Consider the following 20,614-nt stretch of genomic DNA (forward strand, 5'->3'; position numbering starts at 1 on the left):
ATGCAAATCATAGAAATAGTTGTAAAAACATTTTGCAAATTGTAAGCTTTATATAGATATTAGTTATTATTTTTATAACTGAAGGAAATATATATCCTCTTTATTTTAAATAAGTTTATTATAAAATTAGTTTTGAAACAGAGGAAAGAGACAAGAACCCTATAATTCTAACAACTTCAAACAACATATTCAACTTTTGTGTTATTATTTTTTTGTATTAATAAAGCAACTTTGAGAATACAATGAGCTGATGGTTTTTTGAAAAATGCCCCATATTTGTTATATTATAACTACTCATCAGAATAAGTGAAGATGAAGGATGACAACTTAATAAAGATGGGAGGTCATCGACTGAAACACTCCCCCATCCCAAATACCTCTACAAATGAAATAACAAATATCCTTCTACTTCCCCGGAGCATAAATTAAATGATTTCTTTATGACGTTTTTTTTCTCAACAGAAGTGTCCTCTTTATTGCCCACTGTAAAGGACAACAACGCTTTATCTCTGCTTTATATCTCAAACGTCTGACTACTCTCTCCCTCCTGCTAGCCTTTCAATATCTGCTTCTCAGTTCCTCTGCAGTGTGGGACCAAGTGCTGATGGACAGAGACAAAAAGCCTGAACCTTTGCCAGGAGCAATGATAATTTTACAATAAAATTCTTGGAGGATGCGGATGATGCAGATAAGTCTAGGAACTATATACCCTAGCTACAAGCTAAATGTAGAGATCCCTTATTTACCAAGAAATCTACAAAAAGCATAGCAAAGCTTAAAGGGCTTTCAAAGAACAGCCCTCAAACTCTGCCCTTTGGATCCCTGTTTATAAAGGACATAAACAGGTCTCAACAGCAGGTGATCTGAATCCACCGCCATTCCCACCACCAGACCTTCAGCGGGCCCCCACGGGCAGCTGCCAGCCCTGTTGGTAACTAACAGATAATGATCTGGGGCTGTTGCCCTCTGTTTGAAGCATTTCCTAATCGCTTTCAGTTTATTGTTATGTAGTAACTTAAATGGTTTCCAAAACACACACTAATTTATTTCAAAACAGAAAACTTTGAAACTACTCTTTATTAATTGTTGGGAGTCCTTTTCCAATGTTCAGAAAGGATTTTTGCATCTCGCTGTGCCTAATTTTGTTGTAATATCTTGCAGAGCAAAAAATATTCATTTTAAAAAAAGTCTTTAAAATATACTTTTTTTCTTAACCCTTGAAAGCATTGGATCTCAACTGAGGGTAGCCCTACCCCCAAGGGGACATTTTGCAATGTTTGGAGACATTTTTCACTGTCACTAGCGGGGAAGGAGAGTGCAATTGGCACCAGGAATGCTAGTAAACACCATACAATGCAAGGGACAGTCCCCTACCCCTATATGGAAAATAGCTACTTGGCCCAAAATGTCTATGGTGCTGAGGTTGAGAAACTCTGCTTTATAGTAAGTAAGTTCACTGATGTACCATGAATTTGCATTGGCTAGTCTACAAAGTGCTAGAGAAAGCAGCAGTCTGCTCAGCCCTTTTGAGTCCAGCCTCTAAACACTGGTGCATGGGAGGGCCCTTGAAAAAGGTTTTTCATATGACCAAATAGCTTTCCTCTTGATAATTAGAGTAACCTGTAGAGTTCTGGGCCAGCAGTCTTGCTTGGGTCCTTAATGTTCTGTACCGAGGATGCCATTCAAAGGGAGATGTATTCTCTGCACTGAGCCAGCAAAAGCAGCCTCATCACAGCTTCCTGAGACCTGACCAGAGGCTGACCCATGGCTGTGCCTTTTAGGTCAACCGAGGCTCCCAGCTCCAGCATCTCTCCTCTCCCTGCATCCTGGATCCCCACCCGCAGGGCCAACCCTGATCTGTAGTAGGGAGTACCAAACATCGTAATCTCCAAGTCTGGTGGCTTGACTCCTCAGGGAGGCCAGAAGCTGAGGCTCCATTTACCGCCTTAAGACCCATCATAGCTTCTCCCTCTGATCTATATACCAGCTTCAACTCTGGTTCCTGTTGCTGAGTTCTAGAAATATTTCCACCTGCTGACAGCCCTATGCCCTGCCTTGCTTTTGAAATTTTTCTTTTAAGGTCTAGTCTCCTATCTAAGAACTGCATTTGGGTGCCTGGGCATAGCAAGTTATTTTTAGACTACCTGCCAGTCTCAACTTCCTCAGTCAGCATGTGGAGCCGACCTAGTTCACTGGGCACCTGGTTGGCTGAGATGGTCTCTGCCTACTATGAAGTCCCTGCCAACTTTACACAATTCTCCCTGTAGAACAGGTACTCCCTTCCCACTTGAAGTTGCATGTTTGTCTCGACAAACTCCCTATTTCCCTTTCTACATTATTATTTTTCCTCATAGCACTTTTCCCACAAACACTATAATTTACTCATTTGTTTAATGGCTGGTTTCCTCCACGAGAGTATAAACTCAATGAGGGCTAAACTCTTTCTATTTGGTTCACTAATATGGTATGTCCTTAACACCTTAATCAGTGCCTAGCATCAAGTATATACCCAACAAATTATTCATTGAAGGTTGAATAAATCTGTTTAATCCCCAGTTTATAATTTAAGTATAAAAAGTAAATGCAAGTAGAAATGGACTGATTGAATCAAATTAAGTCTCTTTTTAGACAAACTACATTTAAATGACTCTCAAAATTAAGAAGGATTTCCTAGTGCTTGATAAAGCTAACATTAGGCTTGTCTGAGGGTGCCACTTCTTATGACCCTAAAACACTGTGACCTTTGAAACTGCACTGAAAATATGCATATTTCATTTTTATCACACTTAATGTATAGCAATTAATTAGTGTTACATGAATTAACTGTTTACCAGGCACTTTCTATTCTGTCCAGTGCTACCGACTTCTTTGACCTGACCTAAATGGCGTAAGACTTGCTTGGAATTTAATTAAAGTTTTATTAGGAGTAATAAAGGAGCAACTATGTGATTCTAAATGAAAAGTCCAAAATCCATAGCTTCTGGTTGACAGGCTATTTTAATTGTAATAGACAGTCTAACCTTGGAATATTTAGATCCCTTTCTTAAAAAATAAAATAAGCCGTTATTCAAAATAGAATGTTGAAGATGATGTTAAAGAACTTGGACATCTTCTGAATAGTCTTTATTTTGCCAATCCTTCATGTTAAAAAAAATAATGTTTAGCTCTTTTTTCTGATTTTAAAATTATATATATATATTCATGATTTTAAAAATTAAAAAATACAAAACATAAAAATATAAATTATTCACCCATTATCCTATAACTCAAAAGTGACAACAGATAACTTTTAGCATATTTCCCTTTAATTTTTTATGAGGTGCACATACACAAACACATATGCACATATACCACACACATACACTTATATAGTGTTATATACTTTTTATTCTGAAATCATTATAGATTCTCAGTGTCTTGACTTTTTTCATATAACATTGTAACTTGAATATTTCTTCTTCATTAATAATGCTTACAAATACTATTTTCTGATGTTGCAACTTATGGTGGTAGCATTATTTTATTTTATTTTAAATTTTACTTATTGATTTTAGTGAGAGAGGAAGGGGGAGAAGAAGAGAGACAGAGACAGGAACATTGATCTGTTTCTATATGTACCCTGACCAGGGATTGAACCAGCAACTTCTGTATTTTGGGATGCTGCTCTAACCATCCAAGCTATCCAGCCAGGGCCCGGTGGTAGCATTATTTTTAAAAACTGTATTATTTGCTATTCTAGTTTATATTATAATAAAGTAATTTTAGTCCATAAAAATTAATCTACAGCTCTGATAATTTCCTAAGGACAGATTATTTGAAGTAGAATTTAGGGTTTAAAATAAGTTATTTTTAAGGCTATTGAAATACATAGTTAAATCACTGTGCAGAAAAAAGTATATCAACTTAGCCTCATCATGAATCTTATTAGAAACACAAGTTTTTTCTGATAGTCGATAGCATTATTTTGTTAAAAAATATTTTGCTAATTCATTGGTCATTTTTGCAATGTGAAGCTGATTGTTTTTGTTGGGAAATCCTAGTTGAAATGAATTCTAGAATACTTTCATAAACTGGGAGAGAAAAGTCATTCCATTTCAGCTTAATTAGAATAGTTTACTGAAACAGTTGTGATTTTCTAATGCCAATTGCATAGTGTGTTTTGGTAGCTACTGGGCTAGAAAAAGAGACTTTTAAGTTCTTTGCAACAACCTTTCTAATGCATTTTGATTACTACCTTAATTTACTTCATTTTTTAAAGGTAACATCTCCATTAAAAGACTTTTATTATAAGTAGTACTTTTATTTTCTTATAAAAAATAATTCATAGATACTTAAACAAAGTTAGTTACTCTTTTCAAGGTAAATAGACACCCAGATGTCTTTTAAATAGACACCTCCCCGCATCTCCAGTTCTTCTACATGGAAAGTCAGAACAGACTTTTCTGACTTGCTCCAAGAAATTGTCTTTATCTCACAATCCATTGTTGAAGCCTTAACACCCAGTGTAATGATATTTGGAAGTGGGGCCTTTGTCAAGTGATTTGATTGAGGTGAGGTCATTAGGGTGGGGCTCCCGTGATGGGATTGGTGCCCTTACAGGAAGAGGAAGACACATCTTGCTCTCAGTGTGTGTATTCATGAAGGAAAGACCGTGTGAGCATACAGTGAGATGATGGCCATCCACAAGCTAGGAATAAAGCTCTCACCAGGAGTTGAATGAGCTGCCACCTTTTATCTTGGAGTTCCCAGCCTGCAGAACTAACTGAGAAATACATGTCTGTTTAAGCCATGCAGTTTATGGTATGGCTAGCCCAAGTAGACTGACACAGCAGGGTAGGAAATGATTGATCTCATACGCAAGAAAACTGAGATGTCAGGAGGTGAAGTTATATAAGGCTAAAGAGCTAGACTTAGAATCTAAGCCACTTGATTCAATTTGATTAAACAAGCGTTTATTCAGCATCCACTATGTGCCAGGTACCATGCTAGGTTCTGGTGGTCCAGGGTGACAAAAATCAGAGAGTCCAGAATTTAGAAGAGATAGATAAAAAGAAAAAAAAATTAAAAAAAAATTGCCTTTAATTTCCTAGAACTGAGCTGACAAGTGGTAATAAAGTTAATTAAATAGGCAAATGAATATTTAAGCATTTCTGCAAGTGATTTTAGGAAAATCTGTGATTGAACAGAGCATATCTTTGCTCCAAAAAAAAAGTTTATTAAAAACCTACTATGGGCTAGGCATTTTGCCATATGCTGTTGATACAAAGTGAAAAAGATACAGTCCCTGCTTTCCAAGGGATCACAAATTAATAGAAGTAATGGACATAAGTAATTAGAGTAATACAGTAAGAGCCTATAAAACAGTGGCCCCCAACCTTTTTTGGGCCACGGACTGGTTTAATGTCAGAAAATATTTTCATGGACCGGCCTTTAGGGTGGGATGGATAAATATGCACAAAATAAAATTATGTGACCGGTGTAAAAACTGTGGTATTTTTAAATATAATTGTCGAACTTATGAGACGAGCATCAACAGTGAATCTTCGACGGATGTAACAGAGGGAATCTGGTCATTTTTAAAAAATAAAACATCGTTCAGATTTAAATATAAATAAAACAAAAATAATGTAAGTTATTTATTCTTTCTCTGCGGACCGGTACCAAATGGCCCACGGACCGGTACTGGTCCGCAGCCCGGGGGTTAGGGACCTCTAAAGGACACAGGTATATGGCTCAGTGGGGGTCTGGAAGAGGAGGTAGCAAGCTCTCTGGATTGGTAAAGAGGTGATGATGTATAAGCAGCATTCTGAAGGATGAGTAAGATTTGTCAGCTCTAATGGTGAGACAGTGGCGATGGGATCTTCTGGGCAGAGGAGCAGCATATAGACAGTAACCCAGATTCAGCATCAACTGTTAAAATCACCAAGAGCACATTGGAAAATTTTAAGCAGGGACATGGTCATATTTTTCCTCTAGAAAAAAACTGTAAAATGATCAATGGATGGCAATTTTGTGGGGCTGGGGGTAAACGGAGCCATGTTGCAAGACAAGATATGAAGAGACAGACAACTTGCAGAGGCAAGAAATTTTAATGTCCTCAAGCTGTGGCTGTCAAACTTTAACATGTGGCAGAACCACCTGGCTGGCTTGTCATAAAATATAGACTCATGAGGCTTCATCCTCAGGTTTTCTGATTCGATAGTTATGGCAGGAGGCCTAAGAATTTACATTTCAAACGAGTTGCCCGATGGTTTAGGGTGGTTTCCCGGGTTTTGATTTAAGCAACTGGACAGCTCCTGGTGCTATATAACAAAAGAGGGAAAGTATGAAGCAAGTGCTCCTTTATCCAGCAACCCTCTTCCTTTCAATGCTGTTTCCCCTAATTCTCCGCGGAGTGCCCGTTCCCTGCTGGCTGCCCCCTCCTCCACCATCCCTTCAATATGGGCAGCATCTCAGGCTGCTGGACTCTAACCAATTTCATTTGAATGCCCCCGGCTTACGCTCCCAGGATCCAGCTCTCTGTTAGTTTATGACAGATCCACATGGACCAATGTGTCGTCCTTGATTATGAAAATGGGACTTTGATGTTCCTCCGGGGTGGGAAGTTTCTATTTCAATAGTGGTCTTCCTGAAACCATGCCTCAGCCCCAGGCAATGTCTCAAGTGGGAAGGTCAGGTATCACAACAGGCAATCTGCAGGATTCGTTCCTGGATGGCGAGGGTCTTCTGACCTCCTTTAGTAAACAAAGGCTTGCCTTGCCGATGCATAGAGGCAGGCCTAATACGAATGACAGATGCCAATTAAAATGCCCATTCTTTGCACTCTTTCCCAGTTGAGGTGGGTCACAAATAGGTATGACTTACCTTTGCCAAGGAAAAATAACAGTGACTTCAAAAGATACTTCCACTTAATTGAAATCTAATAACCCTCTGCTTTGAATAACTTGCTTAATTACATGTGCAGGAAGCAGATCAGACAGTGGTCATAAACTTCTCTTCCCTAGAACAAATTATGTATGTGTGCCTATGCATATCCCCCCTCCCTCCCTCTCTCTCTCTCTCTCTCTCAAAAGTTACTGTGTGCCATTTTGTATCAGACTCTTCATCTGTACGATTAAGACTGTAACCTACCTTACAGGGTGTTGGATGGGTTAAATAAAATAACGTATATAAAGGGTCTAATATACTGTCCTCTGTGATAAATATTCTCTTTTCTCCTGAGGATTTGTTATCTAGCCACTGTTCTGGGAAGTGATCAAACTCTGAACATCTTTGAGAGGCACACCATTGTTGGGAATGAGTAAACCAGTCAGTAGTGATATCATTTTGAACAGGATATACCCTAACGAGCCAGCTGCAGACTTCTGCAGGCCACTTTGCAAACAACACCAGTAAATGCCGGAGACTAATATTGAGGGCTGCTGCTCTCAAATTAGATTTTCTTAGGCTTCCCGTTCTACTTACTTCCATCATTCCCACTCCAATCATAGTAGTGATTGCATATTGATTTTGATGTGATCATTTTGCTCTTGACTTAAAGAAAGTCAATCCTTTTTTATAATGGGGAAAAAAAAAGATGAAGGATAACCAAAAGAATTAAGAACATGCTGTATTCTGGTCCTGACTTTCTCAGTTGTCAGTTCTGTATATTCTAAATGGTGTCATGCCTGGCTTTAATATCAGCCATGTTCACACTTTGGGAGTTTTATCCTGGGTCCCATGAAGATCTGACCAGTAGGTATTTAAAGGATCTCATTAGAACATTCTAATGGTTACTTATTATTTACTATGTAGTAACTCCGCAAGATCTATATTCTACCAATACCCACACATACATTCATTCTCATATGTATAATCATCATGCCTATCATCACAGGAGTTTTGATAGAAGTCCTAGAATAAAAGATGTACTGTAGAAGTATTGTAGAATGCCTTAATTATTCCTTGTCATGAGCAATAATTAAATTATTTGTTTTCAACGTTGGTTGGGAAACAGATTGTTTTCAAGAACCTGATGGATTAGATTTTCCATACGTTGTTAAGTTCCCTTCATAACAAAATTACTAATTGGAAAAACTTTGTCAGGAAATTTGATTATTTCTAAACTCATTTTATTGGTATCCCTTGCTGCCCCCCCCCTTGCCTGATTCAGCTAAATGGTTTATTGCAATAGCCAGTCATTATTAATACATATGTCCAGAGGGAATCTCAGATCCGTATTGTATAGGGGAAAAATAAAAGTTGAAATCATTCACTAGACAATTTGGGAAGTACTGCTTATCAATTGATTCTTCACCTCAAGGATCAAAAAATTGACTTGGTGCTATAATTAGGCTCAGTTTCTGTACTCAGAAAAGTCCTCAAAGCACCCTTGCTCTAGTGGGTTCATCTCTAGTAAGTTTAGTAGGTTTTACCCATCAGCAGGGGCTCTTGTACTCACCTATGAATCTTATGATTCTTCGGAGTAAGGGGTTCAGGTAACAGCATTCTCCAGTTAGAATTGTTTTCTCCTGGGCGATTAGAGATTCTCGGGTTGACTTTATGAAATACATGGATATCTCACCAATAAAAATCTGCAGAAGGAACATTTGAGAAATGTCAAGTTGGAGAACTGTCTGATAAAAAAGACAGGTGGCCTCAAAAACAAAAGCACAAAAAAACTTCTGAAGCTCCACAATCCTTTTAAAAGATATCATGTTGGAGAGAAGGAAAGTTCAAAAGTAGGTTGCACTGAACTTATCAAGAATTAGAGAAAGCAAGAATTAATACTTTCAGGTAGATTTCAGGTTATAATATTAAATTCTAAGGCCCTATAAAAATCACTTAAAATCGTAATAGAATTTATAATAAGATTAATTCATGCTGGGATTGAATTTTTAAAAATTCAGTATGTGAGTTGCAATACTGAGGAATGACTGGGAAAGCCAATATGTCCAACAAGCATTATATGCGCATGTCACAATAAGTTATTTACTTCATTATATGACAATACTACCTTTATTTACACGACAAATCCTTTTTTGAACATGTCGGCCTGAGCTATGTTTCTCCTCCTCTGAACTGGTTGACTGTCCTTTCATCATGATTGCACCTCTCTTTCTCTCGTTATCTTGAACTAATGCATGTGTGTTGCCATTTAAATCAGAATGGCTTTGAATAGGCTATAAGCTCCCTGATGACAGGGACTATATCCTTTATTTTTTTAGTTATGCTTATAGCACCCAGCACAGTGCATTCCCATTTAAAGTAAGTAAATAGCACGAGGCAAGCTATTACCAACTCTGACACTGCCACAGCTGAAGACTGAGAACCATCAATGAAGAATAAAAAAGTGAATGGTTATCATCATCTGTTGAAAATTGGGTGTCAGGCAGTTGATTATAGCATTTTTCATGCTCACAAGATTCCCAGTGTAGGTATTATTACTCTTGCTTTACGCGTGAAGAATGAAAGTCCAGCAAGGTTAAGTAACCAGCCCTCGAGAGCGCACAACTGGCCATGGCAGCACTGGGAGTGGTACCTGGGGCAACTGGGTGCCAAAGTCCACACGTCCCACCACATCAAATGCCAGTTTTATTTTCCTAACCCTTTATTTCAACATTTTCCCACGAGAATGTGATCTTAGGCCTGATCAGTAGTGGCGCAGTGGATAAAGCGCCAACCTGGAATGCTGAGGTCACTGGTTCAAAATCCCAGGCTTACCTGGTCTAGGCACATATGGGAGTTGATGCTTCCTGCTCCTCCCCCCTTTCTCTCTTTCCCTCTCTAAAAAATGAATAAATTAATTAAAAACGATTGAAGAATGTGATCTTATAGATGCCCTTCTTTGCTATGCACATCCTGTGGTTTCAGATAAACTCTATCCCTGTTTAAGAATTCCCATGCCTCACACTCCTTATGTCATTATGGAATATTTGATTAGGTGAAGAAAGATGACAATATCATGAGTGGAACAAGTGGGATGGAAATAAATGCTAGAATGTTAAAACTGGAATCATATATAGATATTTTCCTTTTCCTTTAATAAGTGAGGAAATTGAAGGTCTTAAGGACTTGGCGGCACACAGCCAGACTGTGTCTGAAGCAGCTCCAGAATGTGGCCTCTGAACAGGCACTGTCACCTTGATTGTCCAGACAAGACACCTGAGGTAGAGAGAGGTTAAATAATTTGTCCAAGGTCATCAGAGCTAGTGGATCAGAAACCCCAGCTCTGAAGCCAGAGGAGCCTGGCTCCAGCATCCTTCCTCTTAACCACAATGCTTTTACTTACCAGTGACTCCATAAAAATGTCCATTAGATTTATGTTTAATAACGAGAACACAGAAAACAAACCAAGTTAAGCGCAACATGCTTTAAACACTGAAAGACTCATCTGGTACCTAAGAACAAGAAAGAATGGTGTAGCAGAAATAAACTATAGGCAAGTCAGCAGGGGGTGGGAAGTTGGTAGGAATAGACAGAATTCAGGGTTGGACAGGCAAACAATGGGCCAGCATGGGCCACCTTGGCAGGTGCTGAAATATTTTGTGCCTAACATCCCTCGCAAATCACAATGAGTTAATGAGCTCTGCCCCGTCAAAATATTTGAATGGCTTCAAGAATTCAGCCTCCCCTCTTTGCCCATAAGACCTCTCTCTGTCAAAATAAAGTGCCAAGGGGTTTTGTTTGTCCCTCCTGTTCATGATGGACCTGAATTACTCCTCTTTATCTTAGTGAACAGATGGGGATAAATTCATGCATGCTCAGATACATGAAATAGTATTTCCTTGATGGGGTTTCCTCTTATTCCACAGACTAGCTTAGGCATTCTGTTATACAAGAATCTCTTACCTTGTGTTTCTCCTTTCCAGTTCTTATCACAAATAATTACATATTATCATTGTTATTCTTTGTTATGGGATGTCGTGCTTTTCTGATTCTCTGTTGTATACCAGAGGTCTAACCCAGTGGAAGGTCCATTGCATTTAATCAATGTTGAATGAATTAAGCATGTCAGATTAATGAAGGTCTTTTGGAATATAGGTTTAATGAGGTGTATTAGAAAAAAAGAAAAATGATTTCTATTATTTATCCTCCTAGAACCACTGAAAATGTCACTGCTCTTCCCAAAGCCTTTGCCAGGCCCCTCAGGACAAGGGAGAGCCTGTCTTGTCATTGCTCCCATAACATAGTCAGACCTCTAACTTGACATCTATCCAATTAATTACAATTATTGTGTACATGGTCCTCTTCAATTGACTATGTTTTCCTTACGGGAAGGACTTTTTCCCTCCTTGTATGGACTAGTACATAGTAGGCTCAATCAATATTTATTGAATGAATAAAACATTGACTTTTTAGAGAATATAGTTATGGATCTAGCCCCCTGACCTTAAATTCTCTGAAGTTGAACACTGCAGAAAAGGCCCAGTATGGACCAGATAGCACACATTTATGGGTATATTGCTTAAGAATAAATAAAAACCAAGAACTAAGTAATGCAAAGGAAATAATCTCTTCTAAACAAAACTCACTCATATGCTCATTTTGCATTCACCAGTTTTGCAGAGGGAATTGTTCCTGCACTGGAGACACAGCTGTGGGGGTTCGGGGGAACAACATCAACAAACTAATAATACCTCATGTAATGTCATGAAATGAATGACAAGCAAATCAGGAAATTGGGATGGAGAGTGATAAACATGAGAAAAAAATGAAAGCATTTCTTCCTGCGGCCATTTCAGAAGCCGAAAACATTCCTCCGCTAGAGGAATTTATGCTGTGCAAATTCTAGAAGGTCTATACTCATAGAAGCTTTCCACTACTCATACAAGAGGGCAAAAAAAGCAAGAAGATGTCTGAGAAAATCTATACATACCCTATCCTTGTTTAAAAATACACATATGCACACAAGAACTGAAGCAAAATCATTTGAAGGCATAGCAAATAAAATAGGACTTAGGCAAAAGGTTACGGGGTCCAGATAAATCTGTAAGTAAAATGTGCCAAGACTCTCATGTCAAAGGTGATTAGCAGTACAAATAAATGCTACTAATGGCCAAAAATATTCAAATCACAATTGAGCTATGAAACATAAAGGGGAAAAAAAATCAGAACAAGATATATATATTGTTTTTAATATATATATATATATATATTTACTGACCTAATGCCTAGAATATATTAAGTGATAATGAATGTTTACAATAGGAAGGAAGGAAGAAAGGATGGGTTCTACCTTATAACTTATGCCTTTGCAGGAAGGTATTTCTGGTTCTCTGTTAAGACTGAGGAAGGTTGCTGCTGAAACAATCTAGCTCTCAGATACCAGTGAGTGGGCTTTGTGGATGTTCATTTCCCAGCCACACATAGGGTGCTGTTTCTCCATCCATTGGGCCCTATAGTCTCATATAGAGCCTGCTTCTGCTTGGAGAAAGGGAAAGGGAAGCTTCTGCTTGATAAGGGGGCGGGGGCTCCTTTCCTGCCAGGCCTCCAGCCCACACTGGACACCATTTTGACATTGTGTCAGATTTATGACTGGTTTTGGCAACCGCTGGGTTCCTCCATCTGTATCTTTGCCACACACGCTCTGCCTCGATCTACTACTCTGTTCAGAGAGCAGCTGGGGCACGTGGGACTTGCCATGTGTTCGGCTCTGGCTGCCCTCCCTAGTATCTGGCCTTTCTGATTGTTATTAACAAACACCCTCTCACTCATAGCGAATGAGAATACCCTCTGGTGAGAAATCACCTAGGCCAAACTCCAGACCCAGCATGAGTGGACTGCAAATGAAACCCACCAGCGCATTTCTCATCCCCCAGCTATGCTGGCTGCAATTCCAAGTGACAAAAGACATTTAGATATTATAAATATACTTTAAGTAATGAGGATAATTATTCTAGCTTAATAAAATTGTTTTTAATATATGGAAATGCAAATGGCAAATAAATAAACAAATAACGCTGGAATGGAGTGTAGCAGTTTGGTGTGCTACTTTTTAGACTTCATTGCTTCACGGTGTTTTTGAAGAAATCTGGTAAGTGATAAATATGTGATACAAATGCAAAATATTTAGCGAACACTTTTTAGATTTCAAAATATAAACAGTCTGCAGGAAAAAAAATAGATGCTATAAGATGTGTTATAATTTCATATTGCAAGGGAGGGTTCACTATATGTTGCATGTAGTTGTCATTAAGAAGAACATCTAGAATTCCTGGAAAATGTGTTTTAGGTTCACACATATGCTAGCTGTAGCTCTGGTAACTGACAATGTCAAAGTCTGTGCTGTTTCTTGAATGTGGGCTGTGAATTTGAAATCCCAGCTTTCTTCCGGCTTGATGTGTGACTCTGGGTAAGTAACTGAATCTTTATGAGCCTCACTTTTCCCCTTTTTCATGATTTTGAACGTGAAGATAATAACTATATTAGAAAATTGTTGAGAGTATTTACAAAAAATGTATGTCAAAACACCTATAGGTGCTCACAGAATGTCTGTTGCCTTCACTTCCTGGTCTATGCAGGCAAGTATGTCTGTTAATGTTAATTAAAAAAAATATATTGTCCCTAGAGCTAGTGAGCCTCTAGCTCTGCATTGCTCCAACCATTTGTTTGATCTCGGATCAGTCTCTTGACCCCTCTGGACCTCAGTTTTTCATCTGCCAATCTGTCAGTTTCTTATCTGTTGGACTAGAAGACGTTTCAGGTACTTTTTCAGCTCTGGCATCTTGGCCTTTACAACAGGAGTCGGCAGGAGAGGCTGATTAGGGAAACTGAAATTGCATCCCAGGCTTCAACCTCAGTGCCGTCGGTTCAGCCCTCTGGGCCTCGAGTGGTTTCTTGCAATGCTTCTCTTCCCCTAAAGCGAAGTGGACACAGCCTCCTCCAGAGTCATCACACCTCCTGATGCCTCTGTCACATGGGTTCCTAAAGGGCAGCAGAGGCTGGTAGCCCCCCTCTGGGTTTTGCTCTGAGGAAGAGGAGAGAGTTCTTTCCACACGTCCCAATATTAGTGTCTAAGCGGCTTCCGAGTTTTCTGTCCCAGGGATTTATAGATGCTTCCAATATCCTCCCTGAGAAGCTTCCTTGGGCGTGAGCATTTTCAAGAATGGCAGACATGGTTTTTGCTGTTGATTTTGTTTAAAAGCAATGCAGGAGATTTTAAATGTATAGACTATATTGCCAGTCTTGGCCTGTCAATGTTTTCATACTCTGCTTTAATCTTTCCTGTTGAGTGTCACTGACCAGCCAGGTCTGCAGAGAGGGTCTGGTACTCTCACTCGCTGGGTTTTGGTTGGTTCAAGAGCTCCTGAATTCTGCTTTATCACACCTAAGTGCAAATAAAGGATTTCAGCTCTAGACACTTCTTATGCCTTTTGAAGCTCAAGGCCTTCAATAGAATCAAGGCCATTGGGATGATGAATGGCATTTTGAAATCACTCAGCAACTGAGATAATAAGTATTTTGTTGATCACAGCCTTCCTGCTGGTCTTAATCCCGGGGCTCCATCTACCCATTCAGAAAGCTGTCTTAAATTCACACTTGTTATAAAATGTAGCACCTAGGTGATATACTATATTTCTAAGGCATAGTAGTCTCATGCTCTTTTTTTTTCTGACTGTGGATACAAGAGAAATGGGAATTTAAAATGAGTTAGCTAAAATACTGCTCTTAATCAAAAGTGAAATGCATTGTCATCACCAAGAAAATCGATCATCATGTCTTTTTTGGCAAACCACAGTCTATCAAAGAAATGCATTATCAGAGTTTCTTAACACAATCACCTAGTCCCCAACCATTAGAAGAGGTATCTCAAGGGTGGTAACCAAATCTCTCTGTGGACCAACATCAGGGGACAAAACAACCCCTAAAGTAGCGGTTCTCAACCTGTGGGTCGTGCCCCTGGCGGGGTTGCCTAAAGCCATCGGAAAATACATAATGTGTATCAGGTATTTACATTCCAAATCATAACTGTAGCAAAATTACAGTTATGATGTAGCCACCAAAATTATTTTTTGGTTTGGGGTCACCGCAACATGAGGAACTGTATTGTGGGGTCATGGCATTAGAAAGGTTGAGAACCACTGCTCTGAAGGAATTTGGAGCACTCATCTGCAGCATGGACCGAAAATAAGGAGATTGTTATTTTCTTTAAGTTTTAAAAAAGTTCATGTAGATCTTTCCCAGGGGAAAAAAACACACAAAAAACCACTGTAAATTATAAGCTACCATCAAAGAAAATAAGCTCATGGTAAAAAACAAACAAACAAAGAAACTAAAAAAGTCATGTGATAACGTACAAGAGGAAAAAAGATGTGAATTATGAGGTCTTAAAAGGGCTTTCAACAGATGAGATTGCTCAGAGCCTGAACGAGGCAGATGACAAGGCAGTACAAGGTCCTACAATGTCCCCTGGCTTCGACAGCTGTGTCCCTCATCAGCCAGCACACAGACTTGCATTTATTGAGAGCCCACTCTGTGATCCACAGTGTGCTTTGGGCTTTTATATTCACTGTAAGAGCTGACGGCCCAGAAACCCCCTAAGTGAAGATTCACAACTTCCTCCAAATTGTGCCTTTCTATCAAATCGTGTTTGTCTCTTCATTTCCTGGGCACTTCCAGATGAGTCTTGTATACGTGTGCGTGCGCACTTGCATGCAAACTGTGAGCTGTTTCAATTCTCTTGGGCCAGTGCCCAGTGTTCTGCTGCTTCAGAACTATATACTCCCCTGTTAGTTTGTTGGGAGGCCAAGAAAAAGGTTTAATAGCCTTTTTCTCATGCCCAGTGGCACTGGGGCTGAGATAAAATAAGGACAAATCGGATTCTCTGCCCAGTTAAATCCTCTTATCTGAACAGGCTCTGAGCCTCCGACTATGAGTGTCTGAGTTTATTGAAGAGCCCCAAGGCAATAGTCAGCCAGCATTTCCAAGATGGTTAGAATGCATCCTATACATTTTTTGGAAGCAGGGACGACCATTTTTAACTAACTGGTTCTGGACACAATAAATCCCCCAAGCTCTAACCTTTCCTGAAGATCCGGATAGCAGTGGCCTGTCCCTGTGCAGTTTACCCCACATGGCTTTGCCTCAACATGATGCTGATCTTTTCTGACAGCAAAGCACAAAAGGAGAAACAAGAAATGACAGGCCAAACAGGGGTTGTCTTTTCCTCATCCCTTTCTGGTGCGTCCCTGCAGTCTGAATGCAGTTGTTAATGCCCATCCACAGAGACACACAGCAGCGTAGGGTGCAAAGCTTTTCTATGGCTAACGTGATTGAGAATGCAGAGGAAACCGAGGATTGGTCCAGACTGAGCTACTTTTTCGAAGACTGCTGTTCAGTTAGTGCCAACACAAGGTACCCCAGAGGAGTCTTGCCTTCTTTTGACTCCAGGAAAAATAGGAAATGGGTTTAAGGAGGAACACAAAAATAAAAACAGAAAACAAAACCAAAAAACTCCAGTTCTATGAAACACGCGACCAAGTACAGAAGTGTCACATTGAACTCCAGAAGGAAAGTCGAGACCTGGGGGTTGGGAGTCTGACGCGAGGAGCCCTACCGACTGGTATGTTCTTTGTCTAGCTTTCATGAAGTATTAGAACTGGAAAGGACTTGGAAATCATTTAGCCCAACCCCTCCTTTTATTTACAGATGAGAAGTCGCACTGAAGAGGGAACATGACTTACCAGCGGTCACACAATTACCGGAGGTCAAGCCATGCTTGGGGTCCCTGCCTCACTTGACAGATCAAATCTCAGTAGGCTGAGTCTGCAGGTAAAGAGAATGAAGGGTGCACACTCAGAAGCAGGGCCTGGGATGGGTCAGGTTCTTGGGAACTGTGTCCCTGTGGCTCAGCAAAGGCTGCTTTCAGATGAGCCATCCCTCCCTCGATGGGGCAGAAGAAATGAACACAGCCCCTTGCTCCTGGGCAACGTCCCTGAGCATCAGGAGAGTCCTGCTTTCCGTCCTGATGCTGCTCACTCCCTGATTTTCAGGTCTTGGGGGAAGATAAAGCACCATCAGCAGTGTTCAAAGGCCACATGGCTCCCTGCCATGAACCCATCAGCTAAAATCAACCCTGGTTTCTAGCAATGCCCCTTGTTCGGGAAAAAAAATAAAAGCAGAACCATATCTGCCCAGTCACGTACATAACTGGGACCGTCAGCAAATCCTTTGACCTAGATAAGTCTCAGTGTTCTCAACTCAAAAAGGAAGGAAGCTGGACCGTGTCCTTTGAGATGTCTCTTTTCTATCTCATTGGCATGTTGTAAGAATGAATTAGGCAAGATTGCAGAATATAAGTAGATTCAAAGATGTTTTTCTTAATCACTGTCATTTATGAACTATTTCTCATCACATACTGTATTTCCCCATGTATAAGATGCACATTTTTTTGGAAAAATTTGGTGTCTGAAAACTGGGTGCATCTTATACAGTGGTTGTAGAATTTTTTACTTGCATTTCCCTCCTTTTCACACTTGTTTTTGTGCTCATTGTTGAAAACAGTGATTCGTCATCAGACACAGATGAGGACAAGCTAATGGGTGGGAGTTTTGACAGTGATGAGGAGTTGTATGAATTTTATAATGAATAAAAATTGAGTTCAATACTTTAGGTAATACATTTCTTTTTTCAAATTTTGGGCTCTAAAATTAAGGTACATCTTATACATGGGAGCATCTTATACATGGGGAAGTATGGTATCTTGAGAGCCTACCAGCATTCTTGGTTCCTACCAGCATTCTTGGTCACATTTTCACCTGGAGAAGCAAAGAAATAGCAAGTCTGAATCAGGATTTCATATTTGAGAGCTGGAGTAGAACTTTAGGTTCCTAATATTCAGTTCATGTTCACTGACCACATTACCTTGGCTCCCCATTGGAGCGTTTGGCCCTGGTGTCAATGTGTGTCATCTGGGGAAAGTGATTGATAGAGGGAGATATGATCAAACTGTGTAACCTGGAGAAGAGTGTCTGCTGAAAAGCTTAGTAGAAAAGATCCATAATTTTTGCCCAGAGAGAAGAGAAAATTCTTCACAAGGTTGCTTCCTATTTTTGTTTTGTGGCCATATGTGTCTTTGCTTTTTAGAATTTCCATTTTTAAGTCTTATTAAAGACTACCATTTCATAATTTGTGGACAAGTCCTGCTGGGGGTGAGGACAATGGAGACGCAAAGACCCAACTCCAGGGACCAGGTTCAGTGATGCAGATCCACTTTATTCAGAAAGTAAGCAAGTTTATGTAGATAGGTTCAGCTATAGGGTGTTACAGCGTGTTCCTCAAAGCCAATGGCTGAAAAGATCAGGGAGCTGTGTGGTTGGCGCTAAGTCACTTCCTTAAAGTGGGTGAGCTCCCTTCCTGGGTATGCCCAGGAGGGTTCTGGGAGCTGGAGTATTCTCACAGCATTGCATCAGCCACAGCTGCTAGGAATGTGCTCTGCGCTCCACCCACATCTCCCCCTTCTCTTTTAATTAAGGCCAATTGGACTTGATGAATGACAGCTTGCTGTTGTTTTAGCTTCTGAATGCTACACGTTATGCAACAGAACCCTAGTAGAACTAAAACAACTATAATACCTATTATACTATATGCTAATAGATTAGCTGGATTAAACAATGAGGCAAGCTTCTGTAATGTTTGACTAGTTAGGAAATAGAATGGGGGTCTTAAACAGGGGATTCATCCTAGGGGTCGGGATGTCATTTCCCTCCCATTGTGTTACAGAGACCTTCTAGGTGCCATTAAACACAGTTCCATTTTGATTGTAAAAAATGGACGTAGGTCCATGCACGCCCCCTTCCCACAAAGGTCCCAAACACGGAACAGATGACTTGCTGCGGGCTGCGTACTGCATATGGTTGCAAGGCACATTACACAAATTACAACAACATGACAACTCATACAATTTCAACAATTACAAAGGTACATTTCACCAGTCTCTGAGCACTTTGCCAAAAGCACAAAATGTCCTCGGCCTTCTTTCTAGTCATGGAAAAAGCTTCTCAGGGCAGGGGATAGCCTCCAGCTAAGCTGCTCCCCACCCCCATCAGGGTATTTCACATTGTCCAAAATCCTAAGTCCATCCAACAAAGGAGCCAATGCTCACTCCCGTCATAGTCCAGGAAATCAGTCCACGCACATGGGGCATCAGCCATCCTGGCAGGTCTTACACTGTCCCAAAGAGGAACATGTGGCAATTGCAGTCAGGATTTCCATCTCTGCTCCGGACAGCATGACGGCATCCACCCCTATGACCCAAAATGTCAGCGAACCCACCAGCAGCTTAGTAGGCACTCCCTGCTGTTCCAGCAGCCACTAGGCGATGCAAGCCTGGCTTCCATTCATCCTCCTGCCACAGCTGCCATGGTTTACCTTCTAGAGTCTGCGAATCGCAACTCCGGCCAAATTCTCCTCATCCTCCAAAGATGAACTGAAAACACTAGATTGCGCTGCTGGGCTCGAGCCCCAGGCTGCTGCCGCCTGCGTCTGGGAGTCAGTGGTTACTATAGCACACATAAGCAAGAACAGAGCACCAGGGCCTGGGGGCCCATCAGGGGCAATTCTCTGGGCCCGCCCCGCCAAAGCCTTCACATCCCCCCAGGTGATGGGGCATGCATGCCAGCCACGAGATCTTCTTCTGGAGTGCTGAGGACCTCCTCCCCTCAGGCATAGTTGGTGTGGAGGAGGCCAGGGCTGTGGCTTTGGACAGGTGAAGACTGAACCATTTAGTGGGTGCCCAAGAAACCCTGTCAAGCAGGTTGGGGGGTTCCTGGGATCCAAATTGGCTGAAAAACATGAGCATAACCTCTCCCTTGCGTTAGAAGAGGGTGTGATCCCTGCCACTGTGCCATGGCTGGGTCCTTCCAGCATCATTTCAGAGAGAGGGGCAGGGGAGAGAGAGAGCGAGAGATTCAGAAAAATAGACAAGACAGGCAGACAGAAAGAAAAAAGACACATGGGGGTATATAGGCTGGCCCATGGGTCTGCAGCAGGAACACGTGTTGGAGTTAAAGCTAGTCATGGAAAAAGCTTCTCAGGGCAGGGGATGGCCTCCAGCTAAGCTGCTCCCCACCCCCATCAGGGTATTTCACATTGTCCAAAATCCTAAGTCCATCCAACGAAGGAGCCAATGCTCACTCCCGTCATAGTCCAGGAAATCAGTCTATGACTGATTAAATTAAAGCTGGGGTAGAAAATGGCATCTGAAAGGCTGGGATGGGGCATTGAGCCCTGGCAGGGAATGCGGAAGTAGCGACTTTCACTTCTTCTGGCGGCAGAGCTGATGGTGCAGTTAGCAATTTGGTTGGTTTCGTTTCTGCGCGCTCAGCTGCGATTTTGTCAAACTCAGAGGCTAAACTACTTTCCTCTTCAGTGGAGAGAGGCGAATAGGAAGGTGGGGGCTCCTCAGAGAGAGAGGCAGCCTGCAATATCTTTGGCACCAGCAGAGGGTCCCCAGGAGGAGCACTGGTCAAGCAAGTGCATATTGCCAATAAGGCAGGAGTGAGGCCGAGAGGGAAGGTTTGCCCCCCACGCACCTCAGCCAAACGAATGCATCAGAGAGCTCAGGCCCAAGTATCCGGGTCCCAGAGGGGCATGTCCTCAATCCAGGGATTGAGACCAGAGAGAATCTCCCAGT

The 20,614-nt window shown here is 41.0% G+C and overlaps 1 protein-coding gene across 2 annotated transcripts in view; it reads right to left on the minus strand.

Annotated features, from left to right (window-relative positions):
- PLPPR1 (phospholipid phosphatase related 1) overlaps nt 1-20,614 on the minus strand; it is a 244,445-nt gene that overhangs the window by 22,737 nt on the left and 201,094 nt on the right. For both annotated transcript variants that reach the window (XM_066367544.1, XM_066367542.1), the window contains exon 4: nt 8,441-8,573. In XM_066367544.1, coding sequence (XP_066223641.1) covers nt 8,441-8,573 — 133 coding nt within the window. The remainder of the gene's footprint in view (nt 1-8,440; nt 8,574-20,614) is intronic.

The sequence above is a fragment of the Saccopteryx leptura genome, chromosome 2 (assembly GCF_036850995.1).
Source record: "Saccopteryx leptura isolate mSacLep1 chromosome 2, mSacLep1_pri_phased_curated, whole genome shotgun sequence".
NCBI lineage: Eukaryota > Metazoa > Chordata > Mammalia > Chiroptera > Emballonuridae > Saccopteryx > Saccopteryx leptura.